Source organism: Diadema setosum, chromosome 5, assembly GCF_964275005.1.
Source record: "Diadema setosum chromosome 5, eeDiaSeto1, whole genome shotgun sequence".
NCBI classification, from domain to species: Eukaryota; Metazoa; Echinodermata; class Echinoidea; order Diadematoida; family Diadematidae; genus Diadema; species Diadema setosum.
Genome location: NC_092689.1, coordinates 18,767,822 through 18,790,053, shown reverse-complemented (window position 1 = coordinate 18,790,053; position 22,232 = coordinate 18,767,822). Strand labels below are relative to the sequence as shown.

At 36.2% G+C, this 22,232-nt stretch overlaps 1 protein-coding gene across 1 annotated transcript; it reads left to right on the top strand.

Moving 5' to 3' along the window:
* Nucleotides 1–18,749: 18,749 nt before the first annotated feature.
* LOC140228764 (uncharacterized) lies at nucleotides 18,750–20,596 on the top strand. The gene is made up of 2 exons (XM_072309039.1): nucleotides 18,750–18,930; nucleotides 20,418–20,596. The coding sequence occupies exons 1-2, from the start codon at nucleotides 18,750–18,752 to the stop codon at nucleotides 20,594–20,596; spliced, it is 360 nt and encodes a 119-aa protein (XP_072165140.1).
* Nucleotides 20,597–22,232: the final 1,636 nt, after the last annotated feature.

The following is a 22,232-nucleotide window of genomic DNA, read 5'->3' as shown; positions in this document are numbered from 1 at the left end:
TTGTTACTATTTGTCACTCAGAATTTGTCTCCAATTCATATTCTTTTGAAATAGAAATAATATCAAAATGTCCATCCTTTTGCAAGAGTATTGTGACTAAAGAACATGATATCCACATTACACGTGGAAATGATTCTGTATCACACACAAACACACAAAAACGGACACGCAAGTACAGGGATAAAGGAAAAGATGAACAATTAATACAAACAATTAATCAGGTGCATGATACTAGTATTAGAACATCTGGTTTTACTTCATAAAAGTGAAATAAACGTGGTTAGTCTGGCAAGAGAATAAGTACATATTTCGACAGACGAATGATTGAACCGGTAGGGTGAAGTTAAACAGCAGGATAGATAGCTATCTTAGAAACAGTGCTAAAGATAGAAAATGAGCAAATACATGTATAATGCTTTTTCGCCAGCTTGTCTTCAATACTTGGCAGCAATCACCTGTTGGACTGGCTTGTTTTCGTACCATGGTGACGTCAGAAAGTGGGAATGAATGAGATTTTTTTATTCTTGTTTTTTTTTACATAGGGTTTGCATTGTGCAGCGAGTGTGAATTATTGACGAACGTGTCACCTTACAAAATGTGTTAACTGACCTAATGCGGATAACATTATGAAAAGGGGTATTGCGCGCACACCAGAATAAACCATTTCAAACGACACTCAAATGAACAGAAATTAGGGGTATATACACTGCCAACAAAACAAAAACGAAAAAAAACTTTCTTGCAAATTCCAGTTTTTCGTCGGAAATCACCAGGCATCAACAGGTATGTGAGCGTAAAATTAAAAGAAAATCCTTAGGACTCTAGAAGAGTTTTGTTCTTGTTGCTGTTTTGTGTTTGTTTGGTTTTTTTTTTTAACTCGGAAGTTCATTCAGGTTTCTTGTGAATGTGAATGCTCGCTTTCCGGTTCGCCAGTTTTTATTTCGGTTTTGGTCACGTGACATCTATACCTCGGCGCGGGACTTCACTACCACCCGCAGGCTGCCTGCCAACACCGCTGATCTCTATTAAAGCACCACACTAACCAGTGGCTTCCATTGAAAGCGAGCGGCAGTAAGCGGTAACCATAATATATATCATTTCCTTCCTTTCCGTGAATGCAGACTTCCCGTAAAAAGACAAAAATAAAGAATCCGGTTTCCCTGTGCATGCGCATTAAACCTGAACGATTCTGTTTTTTCTGGCAGTTTAAATGGTTCACCACAAAACCTGGTTTTGCCCTTAGTGGGTTTTTTTTTCCTCTATATAGTGTAAATATACATCATATCTCTATGTTCTAACGAGTGCAGTAGAGTGCTTTCGAATGTGTAGGTGTGCATGTATGTATGAGTGTGAATGTTGTGGATTGTTTGTTTGTTTTTCTAATCGAATCATTTCAAAGGCTTAGTGTCTGGACATTCAACTGTGGACGCATTGTAATGTTGCACCAACAATCACAGTCTTTTATAAATAAACAGCACACACAGCAACACAGAGACTAAAATTGTTCTGATGAAATTGAAGAGAACTCCATTTTAAATGTGACTTGACGGGAAAACTCGAAAATCACGAAAACGACCGCATAAGCGTCATTACAATCAGACATTAATTAAATTTGTGTGTTCATGAAATAGTGATTTGAGTACAATCATTGTGTCGCATATAAGATAAGACGATAATGTCTTACTGAAATACGCACAGTCTGGACTCAATTGCCTTCCTTCATAATTAGAAAATAAACTCTGTGCAATGAAATTATTGTGGAATGATGATAACTCATAATAACAAAACATGTAAGCGGGTATGAAACAATGAGTTTATCGACCAAACACGTAAGTCATATGACAATGTATACATTTTCACGTTTCAACAAGCCAATGGGGAAATTATAAAGTGTTTATATCATTGTCTCTTATGATTAATTGTGTGGTATCAAGTGATCGACTTAATGTTCAAAACATTTGAGATGCTCAATCTGTTCCTCGTTATTTATGACTCTGTAATACTAGTACAGTGTAATTATTATTACATACATCTTGAACGACTTTCTATCGCCACATGATTTTGTTTGCTGTTTTTTTTTTTTTACAATTTCAAAGTGTGCCTTGCTTTCTCATCACATTATCATCCGTATATATATTTTGTACTTTTTGTCCTTTTTTAATTGTTTAATAAGAGTTGAATAGACGAATGTATCACTTTGTATTTTGTAGTTCCTTCTATTGATTATAATCAGATTGAAAAAAAAAGTAAAATGTACAGAGCTTCAATTCAATGCAAGAAATAAAGCTGGTTTAGTTTGAGTTGATGCCATGGTTGGAATTATTGCCACTTGGTCTAATATCAGATGGTCTACTTCCCAGTTCGTTTAACACCACTACCGCTAAACTCATTTGGTCTACTATCAATTTCGTTCAGTCCGTTTGGTCTAATCCTCACTTGGTCTAATGTCCAGTTTAGCTATTTATCATTTCGTCTATAATTGCAATTTTGACTCCTTGGATTTTTTTTCCAATTTTTGTCTAATATACTGGGGGTATAAGACCAAATGGGCATAGCCCATGTAGAAGTAGACCAGCTGGTAATAAGAGGCAATAAGTGGTAATAAGTGTCAATTAATTGGATTAATGGTCATTAGACGAACCGGTTGTAGATGAAATAGGATTAGACCATGTGGGTTGAGACTAAATGGCTATTAGACAAAGTGTGAGAAGACCAAGTGATAGATCACTGATTTCATTTCATTTATTAGATTTCCACACAAATCATAAAGTTTTGTCTTTACAACATCCATCCATGACAATGTAAAGTAACACATAAATTAAACCTATAAGTTATAAATTCATTATTTACAAATAGCATTTATATTGCACAAATAAATTGAAATTATTCTCAAGTACATTACATTCATGACAGATAAATAAAATTGTGTGTGGTGGGAACCTATACATAGAAGCAGATGCTTGTGGGAGTAGGTTCCCCGAAATTGATTACTTGCCACTGGTTACTTGGGAAAGTTGTGATATGGTGTCAAAGTACCATCAATGGGCCATGTGACATCACGGTTTACAGAATCCGAGATGTAGCCGTCTTGAAAACCAAAGCCTATAGGTAGAAACCGTGGATTGCGTTACAGCAGCAATATCGGCAAAATACATCAGCGGAAGTTTGATTCTAATTCTAACTGCACCGAGGGTTCAACAACCTTCACATTACAACCCCAAAACATGAACATGAGATATCACGATCCATGAATGAGATGAAAACTAGACTAACCGATTTTTTTTTTATTATTCCTGTTCCATATTCCATCTTTCATACAAGTTTTAACAAACATTGAGGAAAATATACTCGGAAGATCGCCAGTATTCAGCTTATACATAACCATTCCAACATTGAGAAGGGCAGTAGTAAAATGATAAAATAATGTTAAAAATGATAATGATTGGTGCAACATTTTAGATTTCATGTCTCCAGATTCTTTCTATGTCTTTAGATCCAATGTTGTTTTTAGTGGGGGGGGGGGGGGTTTCCAGTGGAAGGGAATCATTTTGCCATATGTGTATATTTTTACTCGTGTCTAAGTGTATAATGACTGTTTACTTTTGTAAGACTCAACGTATTCATCATTGTTCATTTCTGGTTTCATTTCTGGTCGTAAATATTGACATGACGTGATGTATGAAATATTATGATGGTGAAAATTCACTGCTAATATCACACTTCCATGATCTTTTCATCAATGTTTCAGTATACATGTATTGATTGTGCACGTCAAATCTTTTTTGATATATATATATATATATATATATATATATATATATATATATGTATATATATATATATATATATAAGCGTTTTTTTTTCCTATTAATTTGTTACAAAATGTTTGATGTCTGATTGTTGGTCTCGTGTCATTACTTACTTGTAACGACACCCTGTAGGGCAGTCATGTCCAGCTTTTTAAAATGTTTGACAATTTGTGTGTAAAGTAGATTTGCATGAAGCATCATAATATACATGATATATCTCATGATACTAGAATATCAATAGCCTTATAACTATTACAATAACTATGAAAGTATCGTTGTCACTTACACAATGATAGCACACAAATATGCATGAGCATCTGATACACTTTCAGTGCGTGTTCACAACAAATAATTACACGTCATGTCAGAAAGGGAGAAGGACTGAGTGTGTTTGCATGGTCTACACTCCACTCATAGTATGCATTCAAACCTTACTCGCATTTCATTATCTTTATTTGGCGACATCCTCGCTACGATAACTGGTAGAGAATGCGCGTTTACCCATTTTCCGACAGCGCCAAAAATGAAACCGGTCTTTTATGTTCTCCCTCTCCCTCTCTCTCTTTTTAATCACCGCCTTTTTCTGACTTGGCCTACCAGATACGAGATTCTTTGACGTCAATTAAATTAGTCAACTGCCTCATTCTGCTAGGTATTATGTCATGCACGTCAGAAAACACGCCGGAGTGTTCGAAAGACCGCTCAGCCCACATCCTGCTGGCTTTTCTTAAAACGGGTGTGATATATTATTTAAAGAGCTATCATCGCTCCATGTCAAACCTGAAAGCACGAATCAATAGGGGGAGAGATCCACCCCCTTAACCGGTGGCGTTATGAACATATTCCAGAATTATATTTTCTTACTTGAGAATAAAACCAACAACAGACGTGGAGGATCTGAATACATGTTTTTCCCTTTTATTTTATCTCTCCTGTCTCCTCCCGAGAAACTCCGCGAACATCACTCATTTTACCTCGTTCGTTGCGGGAATTTGAATTCTCTACCCATGACTTCATTCTTGTCTTATTCCACTGACATATTAAGAACACAATGAATGTATTCAAAGCTCATAGAAATAATCGTGAGGGCTTTTTATCTCTTCACTCCCTCTCTTTATTACGCTTACTTCAACAATGTCGCAGTTCGCTTGTTTGTCTAATCATTTGTGGATGCATAAACCCAATTTTAAGTCTTCTTTAGGAAGAAACAAAGATGCATAACTATCCTAAACATCCTAAAGACTTTGTAACTATATAATTATACACAATTTGTTCTGCAGTGTTATAGGAGTCAACAGCAAAAGAGTACCGTTATGAATTGTTAAGGACAGTAGCTGTTTTCGAAAAAAAAAAAGCACTGTAGTCGAAATCACCATTCGGAGGAATACAGTTCGTTATTACAAAGTTTCGTTGACCTGAAAAAGGTACGTTACTAAGAAGGTCCGTTTGATAATCCGAAAAAGATAATCCGGAAAAGGTTGAAAAAGGTCTGTTAGTGCGCACTTTTTTTAATTTTTGGATCAACGAATCTTCGAAATAACAACTCTTACTTCATTTTTTGGATTAGCGAATCTTCTCAATAACGAAACTTGTTTCATTTTCGGGCTAACTAACCTTCAGAATGACATCACATATGTTCTTTTTTGTAATAATGAACATCAATTAGGTAGGCCCTATATATTTCGGGATAACAAACTTTCAGAACAACGAGGCTTATACATTTTCAGATTATAACGAACATTCGGAATGACTGAGGACATTACCCCATTTTGGGGTTGACGACTCATAAAGTTCAGAAAAATATGACGAACCCTAAATCATTAACGTGGCCAAATCTGCTCGTAGAAGTGAATCAAATGGATAAAAAATTATTGTCGTTTGATAATGATTAGAGATTCAGTAATGGCATGTAGTGGATTTCCACCTTGATATCCGTCTAATTGTAAGCCATTAGCAATTATTATAATTATCTCTTGAATAGAAAAGCAGAAGTTGGTTGAGCCTAATATTTCCATAATTTGAATGATGAAGAATCTTAAACGAAGAATAATATAATTATTGCATACTCACTTATCTCTACCAAGTTTAAGATTCTTCGCTCTTACACACACATACATAATTGAAAGTTCCTTTTGATGTTATGTATTCATGTAAGCGTTATGTATATTACTTTGTATTACTTTATATGGAAATAAAATCATTTTGAATTGAATTTGAATTGAATAATAGACCTAATAAGTTAATGTTTGTGTGCTTTTGTGTAACCGTGTTGGCAATGGATGGGGTGAGTTAATTTGTTTGTATGAGACCTTTCAGTTATAGAGACCTTTCCTTTATTCCCGCCTTTTATTTTCACGAAATAACAACTAAATGGTGTACAGAATATCAAACAAAGCACAAGTCAGTCATGTCAATCGCCTTCATGATAATGATTATCCACGTGAAAATCTTCTTTGTAAGTCTTGTTTTCTGCTATGATGCAAATCAAAAGTTTTCTTTCCTCATAAAAAATGACACTAATAAATAACGTCTCGACATTCTTCCATCATTACCATACCACGGGACCCTCAATATCAGAATTAGCCCTTGTTTTAATTGCACATACGGTAATTTAACAAAATATTAAACAAAACTAATGTTAAAGCATGCAAGCACACCCTTTTTTCTTGTGATGCAATCTAACGTTTTGCGTCATTTTGTTTGTTGGTTGTTGATGTTGTTTTTGTTGTTTTTGTTATTGTTATTATCATTGTTGTTGTTTTACTTTCGTCTTTTTCTTTGTGTGATGATGGGGATGCATGGGTCAGGTGAACCACATATTTTCAAAAATCGAGATCGCATGTACGTCTACACATAAAAGAAACCAGGGTTTGTTTGTTTGTTTGTTTGTTTTTTGTTTTGTATGGAATTAGAGACTTTCTACGAATTCCGTTCACTTCCCGATTCGCTCTTGGCATTTCCTTTGAAAATAAGCAGAACACGCCTACTTTAAACGGCTGTGTAAATAGACGGTCATTCTAATATGTGGAATAATGTGTGGTCCAAACATAATCCTCACGTTTGTCATTGTTTTGGTTGAGCCGACTTATTCATTTTTTATATCATTTAGCCTCTGCCTCGCCCATCCTCCTTCTTTCCTGCTCTCTACCGCCTCCCCCCCCCCCTCTCTCTCTCTCTCTCTCCATCCATCTCTCTTCCTCCCTCCCTCTCCCACTCCCTTGATTGATGTCCATTCCCGCCTATCCTTCCTCCCTGATCATCGGAGCCCGGCTGGCACGAAGGCAGGTGTTACGCCTCTGCGATCATTATCCAGCGGAAAAAAAAAAGGCGAGATACTCTTCACAAGATCTGTCACAATTACATCAGAGTTCGATAAATGGAAGCTATCACAGAGGCTTAATTGATTATTAAACCATTTTCCCCCTCCCCTCTTTTTCCCCGAGTAGTTTACGCGATATAAATGCATGATCATCGTGCGCCACACAACCAGACGCCACCTTAATATCGTTATAAGGTCGTAGAGCATTCTTGCCTTATAGTGCGGCTCGTATGTTTTTGGAGTGGAAGAGGACACCTAGAATTCACTAGACAGCCATTTATCGAGTGACGCCACGAATGACATCCAGCTAGAGAAGGAAAGTTGCATCATTGTAGGTTGCTTATCGGCAGCGGACGCGCGAATCATTTCCGACACCAGTGAGCGGTAAGTTCATTACCTTTATGAGTTTCTTGCTAGGACTTGGGTGGAGTAGAACCAATACTTTTCACTAGTCGGTCTCAGAGACTGTCACCACTTAGGACTCATTCATGATTTTTGTCCCCATGCTGACTTTAAGAGACAGCTGGTAAGGGGCAGTGCGGATGTTATCGTCGATAACACAACTCGGTAGCTGCATCCTACATGTCCTAGCTGCTGCTTGTAATAATATCATTTCATCCGTTAGTTCAGTGACCTGAGACGAAACTAAAGAATATTATTCTTTTATAAACTACCCTGTATATTTACATCGAGACGACGCGCCTTCCAGCTGCTAGAGAAACTGGAGCCATGGATGCAGAAAAGAAAAGTTTCAATAATTTCTTTACTGCGTAAGCAAATTATTTCGAGCCCCCTTTTTAAACTTTCAACACAGCGTGCTTTTTAAACATTAAAACGGCAGAAGCGTATCAATTCGAGCCCTGGTTTAAAACCTTCGTCGAACGATTATGCTCTCATTATACTTTCTGTTAGGCAAATCTTACACAAGCAAAAGTGAAAAAAAAAATATACTATTGTTATGTCAGAAAAAGTAGGACATAATCACATCTTTTGAGAATATTGAGCGTTGCCGATATTATAATAATTGGACAGTAAGCAATATTACCTCATGTCTCTCGATGTATTTTCTTATACACTGAAAGACGGCTAATCTTTAGCTGTTTGATCTGTCTCTGTGCAGTCACTAGACTTCTCGACGTCCGTCTGTCTATTTGTTCTAGATCCATTCAATGTCAACAAATTTAAAACCATATTTTCATATCGAAATCTGGTGAAGTTTAAAAAAGATGGAATCAAAACATTGTCATTCTTACTATTATCATATGATCTCTGGCAAATGAGTTTTCTCAAAGTTAAAAACAACAAAAAATAAAAAGAATGATATGATTATTACCTCATTGCGACAATCATAACTTGAAACCTTTTTTATTTTACAATCTCACTGCCAATGATATCATAGAGATTCAAAGTTGTAGGAATGTCCATTATTTTTAGGCTGTCTATGAATGATATTAATTCCTCACTTTCAATATAATAGTTCATATGTTCCTCTGATGACAAAAGAGTGAAATATACACAAACAAATCAATTAAATTAAATGAATTCATTTCAAATAACTAGATGAATTCAAATAAGTTTATGGAATCAATTTAATGAATGCTCGTATCTATTACAATTATAAGGCTGTAGCTCTATGTCCAAGTTTTGGGCGGCTGACTGGTTTATTGTTAAGTCAACCGTACTTTCAGTCATATCGCTCATTTTTACGTTATCTGTTTTTATAGATTATTGTTAAACAAAAAATATTGTCTATTAAGATGCTTAAATAATTAAGATGCTTCAATAATTAAGATGCTTCAATGATAATGCTTCAATAATTAAGATATGAGAAACTAACGCTGTTTTCTAAATTCAGGAACCAAGAACTTCATCAACATATTATTCCTTTCCTCCTCCCCTTCCCCCTCAAATTCTTGTTCGGAATATCTATTCATTTTGAATATCAAGAAAACACAGAGTAGAGTAACTGGACAAACATGATAAGGGTTTGAATTTAGAAACTGATAAGTTAAAATCAAGTCAGAAACGCTCATTTCTGTGTAGTTGGTCAAGTAGATATTTGTTGTCCAGAACTTTTGACTTGGGCCAAAACAAGTACAGTGTGTACTTACGGTAACACAATTTCATTGTCACCAGTTCGGGAAAATCATTTTCATTACAATCATTTCGCTCAGTCGTTAGGAAAGCTTACATCGCAAATTAAAAGAGAAAAGCAGACAACTCTGAAAAGGTGTGTGTTACAATCAAAGTGGTCAATTGTTGAAAAAACGAAAAAGTAACGCACAAAGGTTTTGTGATTTTTGAACTACGCTAAGCTGAAATGATTTTGTTTCTGTGTACGATGTCCTTGTTTTTCTCCCAAGGCGGACCATCATTAGTGGCCTAATGAAGTATAGTTGTCCATGCACTTTTAAGAACATCCTAGTAGAGCACATTGTAATGTGATGGGCTAAACGATGAAATCTCCTTAAACGAGAATGATCTATATGCATGAGACTTAAGTTTGTTTGTTTTGTCATTTGTTTGATGTTTGCTTCTTTGTTTGTTTGTGTGTATGATTTTAGCACATGTTCTATCTTTAGAGACTTAATGTGGTTTCTAAATCTGGTCTTACGTGACCATGAAATGCTCTGAAAATCCGCCGTTGCGCTTTAGTGAGGATGTGTGTCTTCAGGTTTATTTTTGTTTGTGTGTGTGTGTATGTGTGCATTTGTTTGTTTGCTTTTTTGTTTGTTTTTGCTGATAGCTTAATAGCAGACTGACAAATTTTAAGAAAGATGATGATACTCTTAAAAAAATACCATATAATGAAGAAGAATTTTATGAGATGTTACTGTAAGAAAATAATATTTCATCTACGTCTGTCGGTCTGTCCGTCTATCTCTTCTCTCTGTTACTTGATTCTTATCTCCGTTAATCTGTATCTTTCTTATATGTTTATTATGTATTTAAGTGGATATACCTGTCAACATGGTGAACATGTATTGCGTCGTTATCATCTTAATGTTTTCATTGTGTATTGCTTAATCGTTCATATTTTTTGGAAAGGCTGATTTTCACCTTCATGTTTTACTGCTCAAGCAAGAACCTACGGGGTACGATACGAAATTGATAATAACAAAATATCGGCATGGATTCAGCCTTCGTTTTTAAAAGGTCGTTGTGCTAGATTAATCCTATTGGCTGAAATAATATAAAAAAAAGGAAAACCTCGGAAAAACGTAATTTGCCATCTGTACTCTTAACGAGACCAATTCCTTTCATGTTAGCGGGTGTTTTCAGACAGAAAAAGCCTGTAAATACACCAATTATTGATGTGTCAAACTGGCATTGCTTCCTTAAGGTAGATACGGCAGGTGATTTGTGACGTGTTTTTCATTCATTTCTCGTTCAGAAATGATCGATCCGATATCAAAAAGAACTGAATGGTTCCCGCCTCACTATACAGTATGCCTTTGAAAGTGACCGAGTGAAGGGTCAAAACTCCTAACTCGAAAACACATTTTTTCTCACTCTTTATTTTTTATTTGCTCTCTCCCTGCATGGATTCAAGGTTGTTCGTTATCACTGGACTATCCCCAGGTTTAGGTAACAGTTAAGTGACGGAAGATAAAAAGAAACATTGAAATACTGTTAATGAGGGAATACGTAACCTGGTGTGAAGGTATACAAATGCAACACCCCTGTCGATTTCAAATAAGCTTACACACAATCTCATACAAAGTGTTTGTTATTGGATAGATAGATAGAAAGAAAGAGCGATAGATAGATAGATAGATAGATAGATAGATAGATAGAAAGATAGATAGATAGATAGCTAAATAGATAGAGACAGACAGACAGACAGACAGATATACGTACATAGATATAGATAGATAGATAGATATATAAGTAGGTAGGTAGGTATAGACAGATAGATGAGAGATAGATGAGAGATAGATAGATAGATAGATAGATATAGATAGATAGATATGTAGGTAGGTATAGACAGATAGAAATAGATAGATGAGAGATAGATAGATAGATAGATAGAGAGAGAGAGAGAGAGAGAGAGAGAGAGATAAGCAAAGAAGGGGGGGGGGAATAATCAAACCAGTCACCTGAAAGCGACGATAATCAAACGAATCATAAATGGCCATCTTTGCTTATTGTTTGTTTGTTTGTTTGTTTGCTTTTATTTCTGCATTCAATCAAATGCAATTTGAATGCAAACTTCAAAAAGTACAAAGACAAAGAATAACAAGTGCAGTGAAATAAATCGATAACAGTACATAAATAGATTCACATAGGTGATTGCATTGAGCAATGTTGATACACAGAAACATGAAATAAAATATACAGTATTTTTCAGTAAACAACAGAGATAATTGAATGCAGGAGACCACCATCATAAGCGATTAAACTTGAAATGGATGGAGGCCTCATAAAATGACTATCCAACGACATAACTCTCTTGGAGGAAGGTGATCAGGTGAGTGCAGTGCAGTTGCAGGTGAAAGTGCAAGATGCAGTTGAAGGAAGAAAATAGAGATTGACAATAAGATGACAATCTATACTATAAATATTTGTTAGCTCAATTGGTTTGGAGAATATAATTGTATCAAATATCGTTTAAGTGAAGCTTTCAAAGAATAAATACTTGAACAAGACTTTATATTATCCGGGAGATTATTCCAAATATCCGGACCCGAATATCTTATAGATTTATGTGTCACTAATAATTTGGGATTCAAAAGGTGGAAATTTCTACATATACGAGTAGGGTACGAATGGACAGAAGTATTGAACCTAAACATGTTATCAAACGATGATGGAAGTTGATGATGTATATATTTGAACATAATTACTGCTACTTGAATAATATTCAAATCAAAAACCTTCAATGTTTTAAGCTCATGAAATAAAGAATCAGTATGAGCCAGAAAATGCGATTCTGTACAAATACGTATAACTTTCTTTTGTAATTTAAATATAGAATTTATTTTGGTAGAGCCGCAAGTACCCCATACAACATTGCAATAACTTATATATGGGAGAATTAAGGAATTATATAATAGAAATAAAGTTGAACGAGGAAGAAAGAACTTCAGCTTGGAAATTATCCCTATATTTCTAGAAATACACGTTGTAACATGATGTAAATGCTCATTCCAAGTCAAACTTTCATCTATATATACTCCTAGAAATTTTGAATTCATTTTCTTTTCTAATGGGATATCATCAATGTTAATATGTATCAACGTATCTTCATTATGAGAATGAAGTTTGAAATGAATAAAATGAGTCTTTTTTATATTCAAAGAGAGTTTATTAGACTTAAACCAATTTGATACTTTACTAATTTCAATATTTAGAGTGTCATGTAAAATCTTAAGATCTTTATGAGAATAAAATATATTCGTATCGTCAGCAAATAGAACAAAAGAGAGAAGAGAGGATGTATTTATAATATCATTAACATAAAGAAGGAATAATAATGGGCCTAGAATTGAGCCTTGAGGAACACCACATTTAATTAAAAGGGGGTCAGATTCACAACCATTAAAAATAACATATTGTCTTCTATTAGTTAGATAATCTTTAAGCCATGAATGTGCTTGTCCTCGAATACCATAATGACTAAGTTTCGTGAGTAAAATAGAATGATCAAGAGTATCGAATGCTTTACTCAAATCACAAAATATACCTGCAACATGTTCTTTGTGCTGAGTCATCCCATACCCATTTGCGTCAATATAATGAACAAAAAGCATGATCTCCTTTGCACACACAATTGGTCATAAAGATGGCAGTTACATTCATGTAGGCCAATTTCCTTTCTCCGTAGAGACTAATAGTTATGTAAGACTCCAGGTATATCTTGAGGGATTTTTTATGCGTATGATCTTGCAATAGCTAACAATCAAACGACCAAACCTACGGAATGGTATAATGCACATCGCAACTCACGTACGCACACAGACTTTCACAAAAACCACAAAGTCATACTTGCAGCCTGGTTGCAGCTCTTACATTATATTTCTGGATTCCCCAGTACATAACACCAGATTTTTGTGCATTGATGGACTTTTCACATGGAAAATGTTCGCATTTTCGTCATTTTAGGGAGTTATTTTTCCCTTTATCATTAAGGAATTGAATAAGGACTCCCAGAATAACACACACACAAACACACATAAACAAACAAACAACCCATATACCTTTTTGAGTGGCATTGATTTCAATACGATTTTCCGTCATCAGCTTCGGTAGATTTTAAGCCTTTTATTTGTTTGTTTGTTTGTTTGTTTCTTCTCGCTTTTTACTTATTTTCTTTAAGCTTTTTTTTTTTGTTTTGTTTTCTTTTCTTTCTGAGCTTTCATTTCGCCTGACATTTGAGCTATTCCAGTATTTGCAATCTGTTAACTCTGTAATACAGACGTTCGGATGTATTATGACATCATACGTGACTCGCTCACAAACGCCCGTATCAACGCCTACGATGCAATGATAATATGAAGCTACACAACATCTCAGTGTTAACTTAAAGAGAACTCACTAATGGTGAAGGGTAATTTGTGGTCTGAGTATCTTCACCAAATGCTAAATGCCACGAAAGGATCGCAGCGCAAGTAAATATGCATTACTATGTTCTTTGACCAGCAACCAGCCCAGCTAACCCTTCACATAATTATAGAGTAAGCATCATTGCTATATTGTTAATTAATTTATCATCTTGTTTTTATTCATATTTTCTGCATCAGTGATTCTGACACGACTGTACCGTCCTTAGGACCCGACAATACGGTAAGCATGAAAAGTTTCTTTTTCTTTGTTGTTATGTTGTTATTTTGTTGTGACTGCAATGGAGGATAAGGTAAACCGCTGAAAAGTAGACGAAATCAAAGCGGACAAAATGCATGAGCGTGACATTATCTTTATTTTTCAACATGAAAAGAAATGATATGCATGAATTAACTTATCTGTCTGGCACATTGCATTTCATTACCAATTGTTGCAATTTGTGTTTTTGTTTTCTTTTATATAACAAAAAAGGGAAAAAGTATTCTTCCTTTCATGTGTCCATTGTTCCAATGTATATATTAGCTTATATAGATCTACTTCTGCATTTTCCATTTGCTTTATTATAAGATTCATGTATGCACTGTATACAGTGCCTCACATGAGAATATAGGCCTACAGATACAAAGTGATATGATGGCTAAAAAAACAACAACAACATTTTGTGGATTCTTTTAAATATATTTTTCCATTGGGGATGTTTTTGGGGGTTACACCGCCTTGGTTTGCCGCATTTTATTCTATTTCTGCAAGAGTGTAGGTTTTTGGGAATTGACAACCCAGGACAGGAATTACTCCCCGCCCCCCCCCCCCCCAACCCCGTGTCCTGAAAGTTTAAAAAAAGAAGAAGAAAAGAACCGATGTGGGTTACGAGAGACCGGAATATCATGCTTCTGACCGTGCAAGTAAATATGACGCATGTAACGAACCCAGTTTATGCGATGCGCAAATTTGTTCTCCCATTGTCGGGCGAATGAATCACAATCCATCCCGATTCAGGCTATGTCTTCAATCTGCCATCGATATGGCAGCAAACAGCTTGGAACTGTACACCTCAAAACTGGGGGATATGATAATACTACCCCGTTTGCATTTTCGTTCTTGCTTAGTCTGGTTTTCTTTACATGAAATAATATGTGCAATGCGTCGTTGAAATTCATTGCTAAGGTGCTATAAAGAGGCCATGTAAGACATTACAATAACCAACACATCAGTTCCGATTCATTTCACTCCAAGGGAGGAATATTAAAATAAACTAGATTTCCTCAGACCGTATGCAAGGACACGTGAGCAAAGATTAGAGTTGCATACGATATTCCTTACTACTTAGTGTTATTTCACCTCGCATTGATTTCATGAAGATCAATATATTTGTATATTACGTGTTCTATAATATACCTATATTTCATACTTTTGTTTGATATTCATTTCATTCTATATAACGTAGGCCTACATGTTTGTATTTGTTTGATACCATTTTACCTTTTTGTACAAATTGTCATTGTTATTTTGTTATAATCTATATACTTGGATGTTGAAAAATAAACGAAATTAAATTAGATGACGTCAAATTAAATCAAATAAATCTTCTTTCTACTACAAAATGAATCGATTATCACGTATATCACGTGAAAAGTAATAATGCAGTCTGTTTCTAGACGTTATACATTTTTGTCTGCTGAAAGCAGTTTGGAGACAAAGTTATATAAAAAAAAATGTTTTGTTTCTTTTCACTTCAAGCAGATTTAAGGGATCTATAGCTTGAGTAAGTCCATAAATTACTTGAATATATGAAAAGACCCAATTCATTGATTTACTAAATCATTAAAATACAATTTTACATGGATAAAGAATCTAGTTTGACGTTGTTTGACAGCAAATGGTGGAATATTATTTGCTGATACATGTATCATTAATCTAAAGGTGGCCTTATGCAGGAGTCGTAGTGGGGATAGGAGTGGTTGTAGAAAGGAAGGGTGGAGTACATTGAATATCGTTCACTTTACTTTCATTATATTTTACAAAATTTTAATTATAATGTTTCGCTATTATCGCATATTCTGTTCACTTCACACTGTATAGTTTGCATTATGCTCTTTAACAGAAGAAAGAAATGCGTTTTAAGAGTGAAGGGTTGTTTGGTATTTATTGTTATCTCTCTGGGGAATATTTTACATTAAAATCCAAATAGAACTTAAAGTGGTACTTTTATCTAATCTTCCTATCATGTCTATTCTTTGTCTAATTCTCATTTGACCTGCATGTCCATTAATACGCCTTGTCCTGGCTATGGACAATGTATTGCTGTAATGATTCTGTTATTTCTATTGTCTTGTTATGTCTTTCATTGTTTTCCTTCGTTGTTGTTTGATTACCTTCGATAAAGTAATGATTTAGGGCCTCCTATTATGTTTTTGTCGGGGGAAAAAATGAAAATAGATTTGAACTGAATTGAGAATGAGTTTGGAAGCGAGGAGCGCAAATAATGTTCAAACTGGACATAATCATGGGAACTTCCATGTCTCAAAGCTGATTGTCACTCTTTAAAAATAACACTATTTGCAAAATGATTTGATAGTCTAGCGACATTTCAAAGTGCTTTAGGTAATAATGGTTCTCTCCGAACTGGTAAAAGCTATTTCCTTCCCAAACTTTAGTGTACGCGCGCGTGCCTACTTATGATTATTGTTTTGATGGTATTTTTTAACATGTTGCTCAACTTTTTTACATTAATTCCTTCTTTTTTGTTTCCTTCCTTATTTCAGAAATGACTTATTCTTTTTTTTTAAAGCAATTTGATATATCTCAACCTCTTACGACATAAAGCTCATTAGCTTCAAAAGGAGTATAAGGTACTTACAGAAATGACAAACTGTATCTCAAAACAAAACAAAAAATGAAACTGAATTTGTATTATAAGGGAATATATATATATATATATATATATATATATATATATTGGTAACAACAGATAAAGAAAGTCCAGATGGCCACCATAGTGAGCGTATCTTAAAGGAATGGCCTGATCTATTTGATATGCAATGACGTACAGGAGGGTTGTATGATTCATAAAATGCTGCTTGAGGTTCTAAATTGTAGTAAAGTGCATGTTCATATATGCCTCCTCAAACCCTCATTATGCTCTCCGTCCTTCCTTCCACATGCTCCTCTCCATTCCCCCCCCCCCCCTCTCTTTGGGCGTACTTCTACATCTGGTTTTAACAGTCAATAGTTATGTCTAATGTTCCCTTTCTTGTATATTGATGATGTATTAAAGGACCAATGCAATGCCTAACTGAAGTGTTATGATAGCACATTATTCAGTTTAGAGTAAAATTGGAAGAATTCCACACTCAACCTTGATAATTATATCTTTACACTTGTACTTTAATTCTGACTGTCTCTCATCCATTCTGGCTTCTCAAGTTTCTCTTTTTTTTTTCGTGGCCACCCCTTTCTCTTTGTCAATTGTCCCGAGTGTAGACTTGTATAGTGATACACCATGTATGAATCATGATTACTAGATGTGTGTAAACACGCCCTACTTCTAGTCTCGTCGACTTACTTGTTTACTTCGCTCCCCCTCACCGACTAACTCGATTTTGATACTTCGCTCTTACTCTTGCATAACGAACGGCCCGACAACTTGCTCTGCTCGCCGGATTTAAAGTAAACTTACGCTTTCCTTCTTGTTCTATTGATTCATGACTCTCCCTTGAGTGAAAGAAAGGCCCTCTATCGAGCAATGATTAAACACTGCGACGTATTTTTCAATCACTTTGAATCGCCCGGGTAATGCGAACTGCATTGGTGTCTTTTGTGTGTATCAGACAGTTTGAAGTATTCAAGATTTCCATCCCCTCCCACAATCACCCGTCAACTTACTTATTCGTTTGCCATCTTGGCATCACTTTCCCCTTTTCAGTCTAAACCATTTATTCTTTCCTCATATCTCTCATCCCATATACTCATCTATTTCACTATTATGTTGACGCTTAATGTGACTTAGTTCGATTAACGTTGACACCACTCATCAAGCTTCTTATTCTGTAGATGTCTTTAAGTCAAGTTTTGATCACCTGTAATACAATACAGATTATCATTTGTCAGGTGACTGTACTTACTGAATCGTTGATCCTAATCACTAAGTCTTGTGAGGAGTAATGATGTTGTCTCATGCAAAGTGGAATCACAAGAGTCAATGGTGTAAGGGTTCTAATAACGAATGTGGTATACGGGTGAAGGGGGGGGGGGAAGGGGTGGTGTTCGTTATTCTGAAACACACGAATTCCGTACATATCCAGATGATCGTTAGTCCGAAAATGAAATGGGGTTCGTCAATCCGAACATTTGAGGTGTTATTCCTAAGGTTCGCTGTTCCGAAGGTTTGAATAAACGAACTTTTGCACCAGCCAACCTTCAGAATAACGAACCCCCCCCCCCTTTTTTTCGGACTAACGAACCTTCAGAATACCGAATCTTATTCTATTTTCACTAACGTGTCAAATGTCATATTCACTTACGAACCTTCGCGTAGTTATGTATATAGGAAGAGTGGATAAGGGATGAAGTTCGTTGTTCCGAACGCTCGTTATTCCGAAACACACAATTCCATACACCTTGATGTTCGTAAGCATGAAAATGACTTTGGGTTCGTTGATCCAAATATTCTAAGGCATTCTTCTGAAGGTTCGCTATTCTGGAGGTGCGTATAAATGAACTTTGGGATCGAACCCTTCGGTTAAAGCTAACTTTATTTCAGTTCCGGGTTAACGCACCTTCGGAATAACGAAGCTTGTATCATTTTCGGACAAACGAACCTTAGGAATAACGAATCTTATCTTGTTTACGGATTAACGAACCTTTCGGATGATAACGAACCTTCATCGGGCTTAGGAATCTTCAGAATAACAAACTGTAATCGTGGAGGAGATCGGCCGATTCCCTTCAAAGCAATGATAAAATATCTCTCCTGTGAGAGAACAACCGTTTCATTGCAGACACGATGATAATATAATGATCTTTCTCTTTCCTTGCTTGTGGTCAGTCTTTGCAGAAATATGGCAGGACAAACAAACGTGGCCATTGCTGCTGCAGCCATTGCGATCTCCATGATACTTCTCGCCACTCCCCCAGCCAGCGGGGAGAAGAGGAGGCAGTATTGCGGTATCGAGCTCGCCAGGGCCGTGGTAGTGAAGTGCTCACAGGCTAAGCGATCAGGAAACACCGTCACGAATGGAGGTAACACACAATATTCTCTCTTTGATACACTCTAAGAAATGAAATGGTAATTCCAACATTTTGAGTGTTAAACTTGAAAATGAAATGGTAAGTTCAACATTTCGAGTGTTGAATCAATATTTACAGAAGGTTCGAGGAGTGACAACGTAAAAAAAAAAAAAATGTTGGATTTACCATTTCATTTTTTAGCATGTGTAGAGTGTAGTGATCGCGCGGACGCCCGCAGGTCTTGCTCTATGTCACCTTCCTTTTTTGGTTTCTCGCAGAAAACACATAAGCTTTAACTAAGGTTTGGTGCCCCTTCAGCAACATATCTTTTTTCTCAGTTGCGTTATTTTGGAGATTGAAGAACCAAAGGGTACTGTGATCTCCTTAATAAATCGGGTTAAAGTTGCATAATTGCAAAAGCATATAGGTTCACAGAGGACCTATGCAGTGCAATGCATGTTTGTATTGTTTTGATTCACGATACCCCCAGCATCACATCATACATGTCATGGCGAAACGAAAGTCTAAATACGTTCCATATATTTCATAATTTTACTATACCTTTTTCTTCTGATTATGTGGATACGATACTACCACCACAAAAGAAAAAGAAATCTACTTGTGACCTCATAATGAAATGTCAATCATTGCTGAAGTACTAATAGACTAACACAAGAAACTTGAATGCACTTTCCTGGAGACTGTTCATAACACTTGCTAGTTTCCATGTTATTAGTATGACCAAAAAAAAAAAAAAACATCGCTGGGACCCATACGATATTGTCTACGAAATTAAAACTGCAAACTGGATTAACTATTACGAAAACTATGACAGGTTTACGTAAAAAACGGGCTTCTGTGAAAGAGATGAAATCGGAAATGGCCAACGTTGGTGAGGCAAGGTCCCCCACCGCTATTAAACCATCAGAATTTCAAGGAGCATGGTTCATAAGCTTATGTCCCTCATTTTTAGGGCACTCAAATGCATTGAAATTGTTTTCTAAAGAGGAAAATGAGGCTGAGGGAGTCGTATTTTAGTTGATTTTTACGTACTCCATATTAGGGGGCCTTAAAGTAGTCAACCGAACTTTGGTGTTCAGGCTTTATTAGCCCTTGTATAAGCATGATAACTACCTATCAACGTCGAGGCATATGAATATGGTTTCTCGAACTTCCTACGAGTAAAGTCGGATTACTTTGCGGAGAGTACTAGTACTACACTGGAAGCCACATTTACTTCCGTCAAAAATTTCCGTGGGACACAGCTTAGTTGTGGGGTCATCTACAAGATGAAGATCCAATGATTTTAGCAGAATGACCTCTATATAGGAGGCATAGGGATCAGTGGTTTAACAAAGCTATTTCCATAGTTTGTGCTCGTTGGAATAGGACCTAAAAGTGTTTCTCTCGTGGCATGTTGAGGGCGTGTCACTTCAATCCTCATCAACCATTGTGACATCAGTGCCTTGTTCCTATTGTTCTTGATTTCGTCTTTGCAGTGGATGTCGACGCACTCTGGTCGGATGAGCATCCCTCGAACAGAAATCTACCGAGCCTGGGTGAACTTCTCCTTGCCACGAGGTTTCGCAGGTCATCTTCCATTTTCGATAGTATGCCAATGGCGAGATACTGCTGTTCGTATGGTTGCTCGGAACGAGAACTGGCGTCGGTTTGCTAAAACATTAACATCCTCATCTTGTATTCTTAAAGAAAAGGGAGTGAAATGGAAACCTTGAACAGAAAACATTGATTTGTTATTTTCTAGTACTTTGCGTCATATTATTATTATTATTATCATAATACCTAACCACGGGGAAATTTTCTGTATTTAAAAAAAAACACAACAAAACCAAAACCAAAAACACACAAACGAAATCCGAGACTCATTTCGGCACTTGCGAAGTGATATGTGATTTTTCAAGTTTGAATCTACTCGTCTAGTCAGAGTTTAACATTTACACGCCAACATGATAACTTCAGAGCAGGTCTGACATGGGTTAGCATTCAACTTAGACCCAATGCGAATATCGACGTTGTGGTTTGTTTGCTTTTGATATCGTTCTGAAGTACATGACAAAACCATTGTTGTATAACTCCGTCCCCGTCTTGTGCAATATTCGAGTATTAAACTTAAGATTTAATAAATGTTGATTGCAAGCGTACAGCAAACGTTAGTGCTTTAAATCATTTTACATGCTTATTTATTGTCTCATTATGTCGTTGAAACACTTTAGTGGTCAGGGTATTCACCTCCGCACTTGTAAGAGCTTTCGTTTTCGTGTGACATAATTATCGATTATGTGCATAGTAAGTACCATTATATTCGAAACATCGGCACTTAATTGACTTATAACAGGAAAATTTTTGATGTAATGTGCACGTATAAGCAGTAGCACCACAATCGTCGAAGTCAAACGACAGGGAAAGGTGTGTGTGTGTGTGTGTGTGTGTGTGTGTGTGTGCCCGCGCGCGTGCGCGTTTATTTCAAGATACAGGACAACTTCATTATTATGTTCAGTCTAAGTTGAATTAGTTCATCCTGGTTGACCATATTCTGTGCAGTACTAACGATCAAAGTCTTGTGTGTTTCTTTACTCATTAACAAAACAGGAAGGAGTTTTCAGTCAATTAATGTGCTGGTAAGGTTATGTCAAGCCACCATGACAATTAACGGATAGTTCCATGATGAACATTTCAGAGGCGCCGCTTTGAAAGACATCAACTTGCCTTGACAAACCGAATCAATGGGCGTAAAATCTGTTCACATCTTGCACACTGAATTTCCTTCATGTCTTATCAGTGATTTGACGAAAATAATTACAGAAGCACGTCAGCAAGGCGTTATCCCATCAAACCCACGAGACCAATTAGATGTATGTCTTCGCTGTCTAGTCCTCAACGGTCGCAAGATACAGTCCATACGGGAATGGGAAACAATGTCGTCTGCTCAATCGCGCAGTCTTACCATGCTTACGTAGCGATCTACGCAATGACTTAAAATGTTTTAATGTGAGGTTTTCTCTCTCCCTATCATTCTTTAGGGGGAGGGTGGGGGAGGGGAAAATGGGAAGGTGGGGTGGGATGGGGCCACATTATTTCATGGCAATACAGGAATACGGGAATACACCATTTTTCTGTTTGTACATTTTGTCACCTTGGAAGTATAGATGTACACATGTACTAGCAAATGAAATAACATAAAATCATGGATTACAGGAAATAAGTTTGAAAAATATGGGAATGTGCTTCTATATCAAACTCTTATCTTCGATAGAGGAGGCTCTCTTTTTGAATAGTTTCCTCCAATGAAGGAA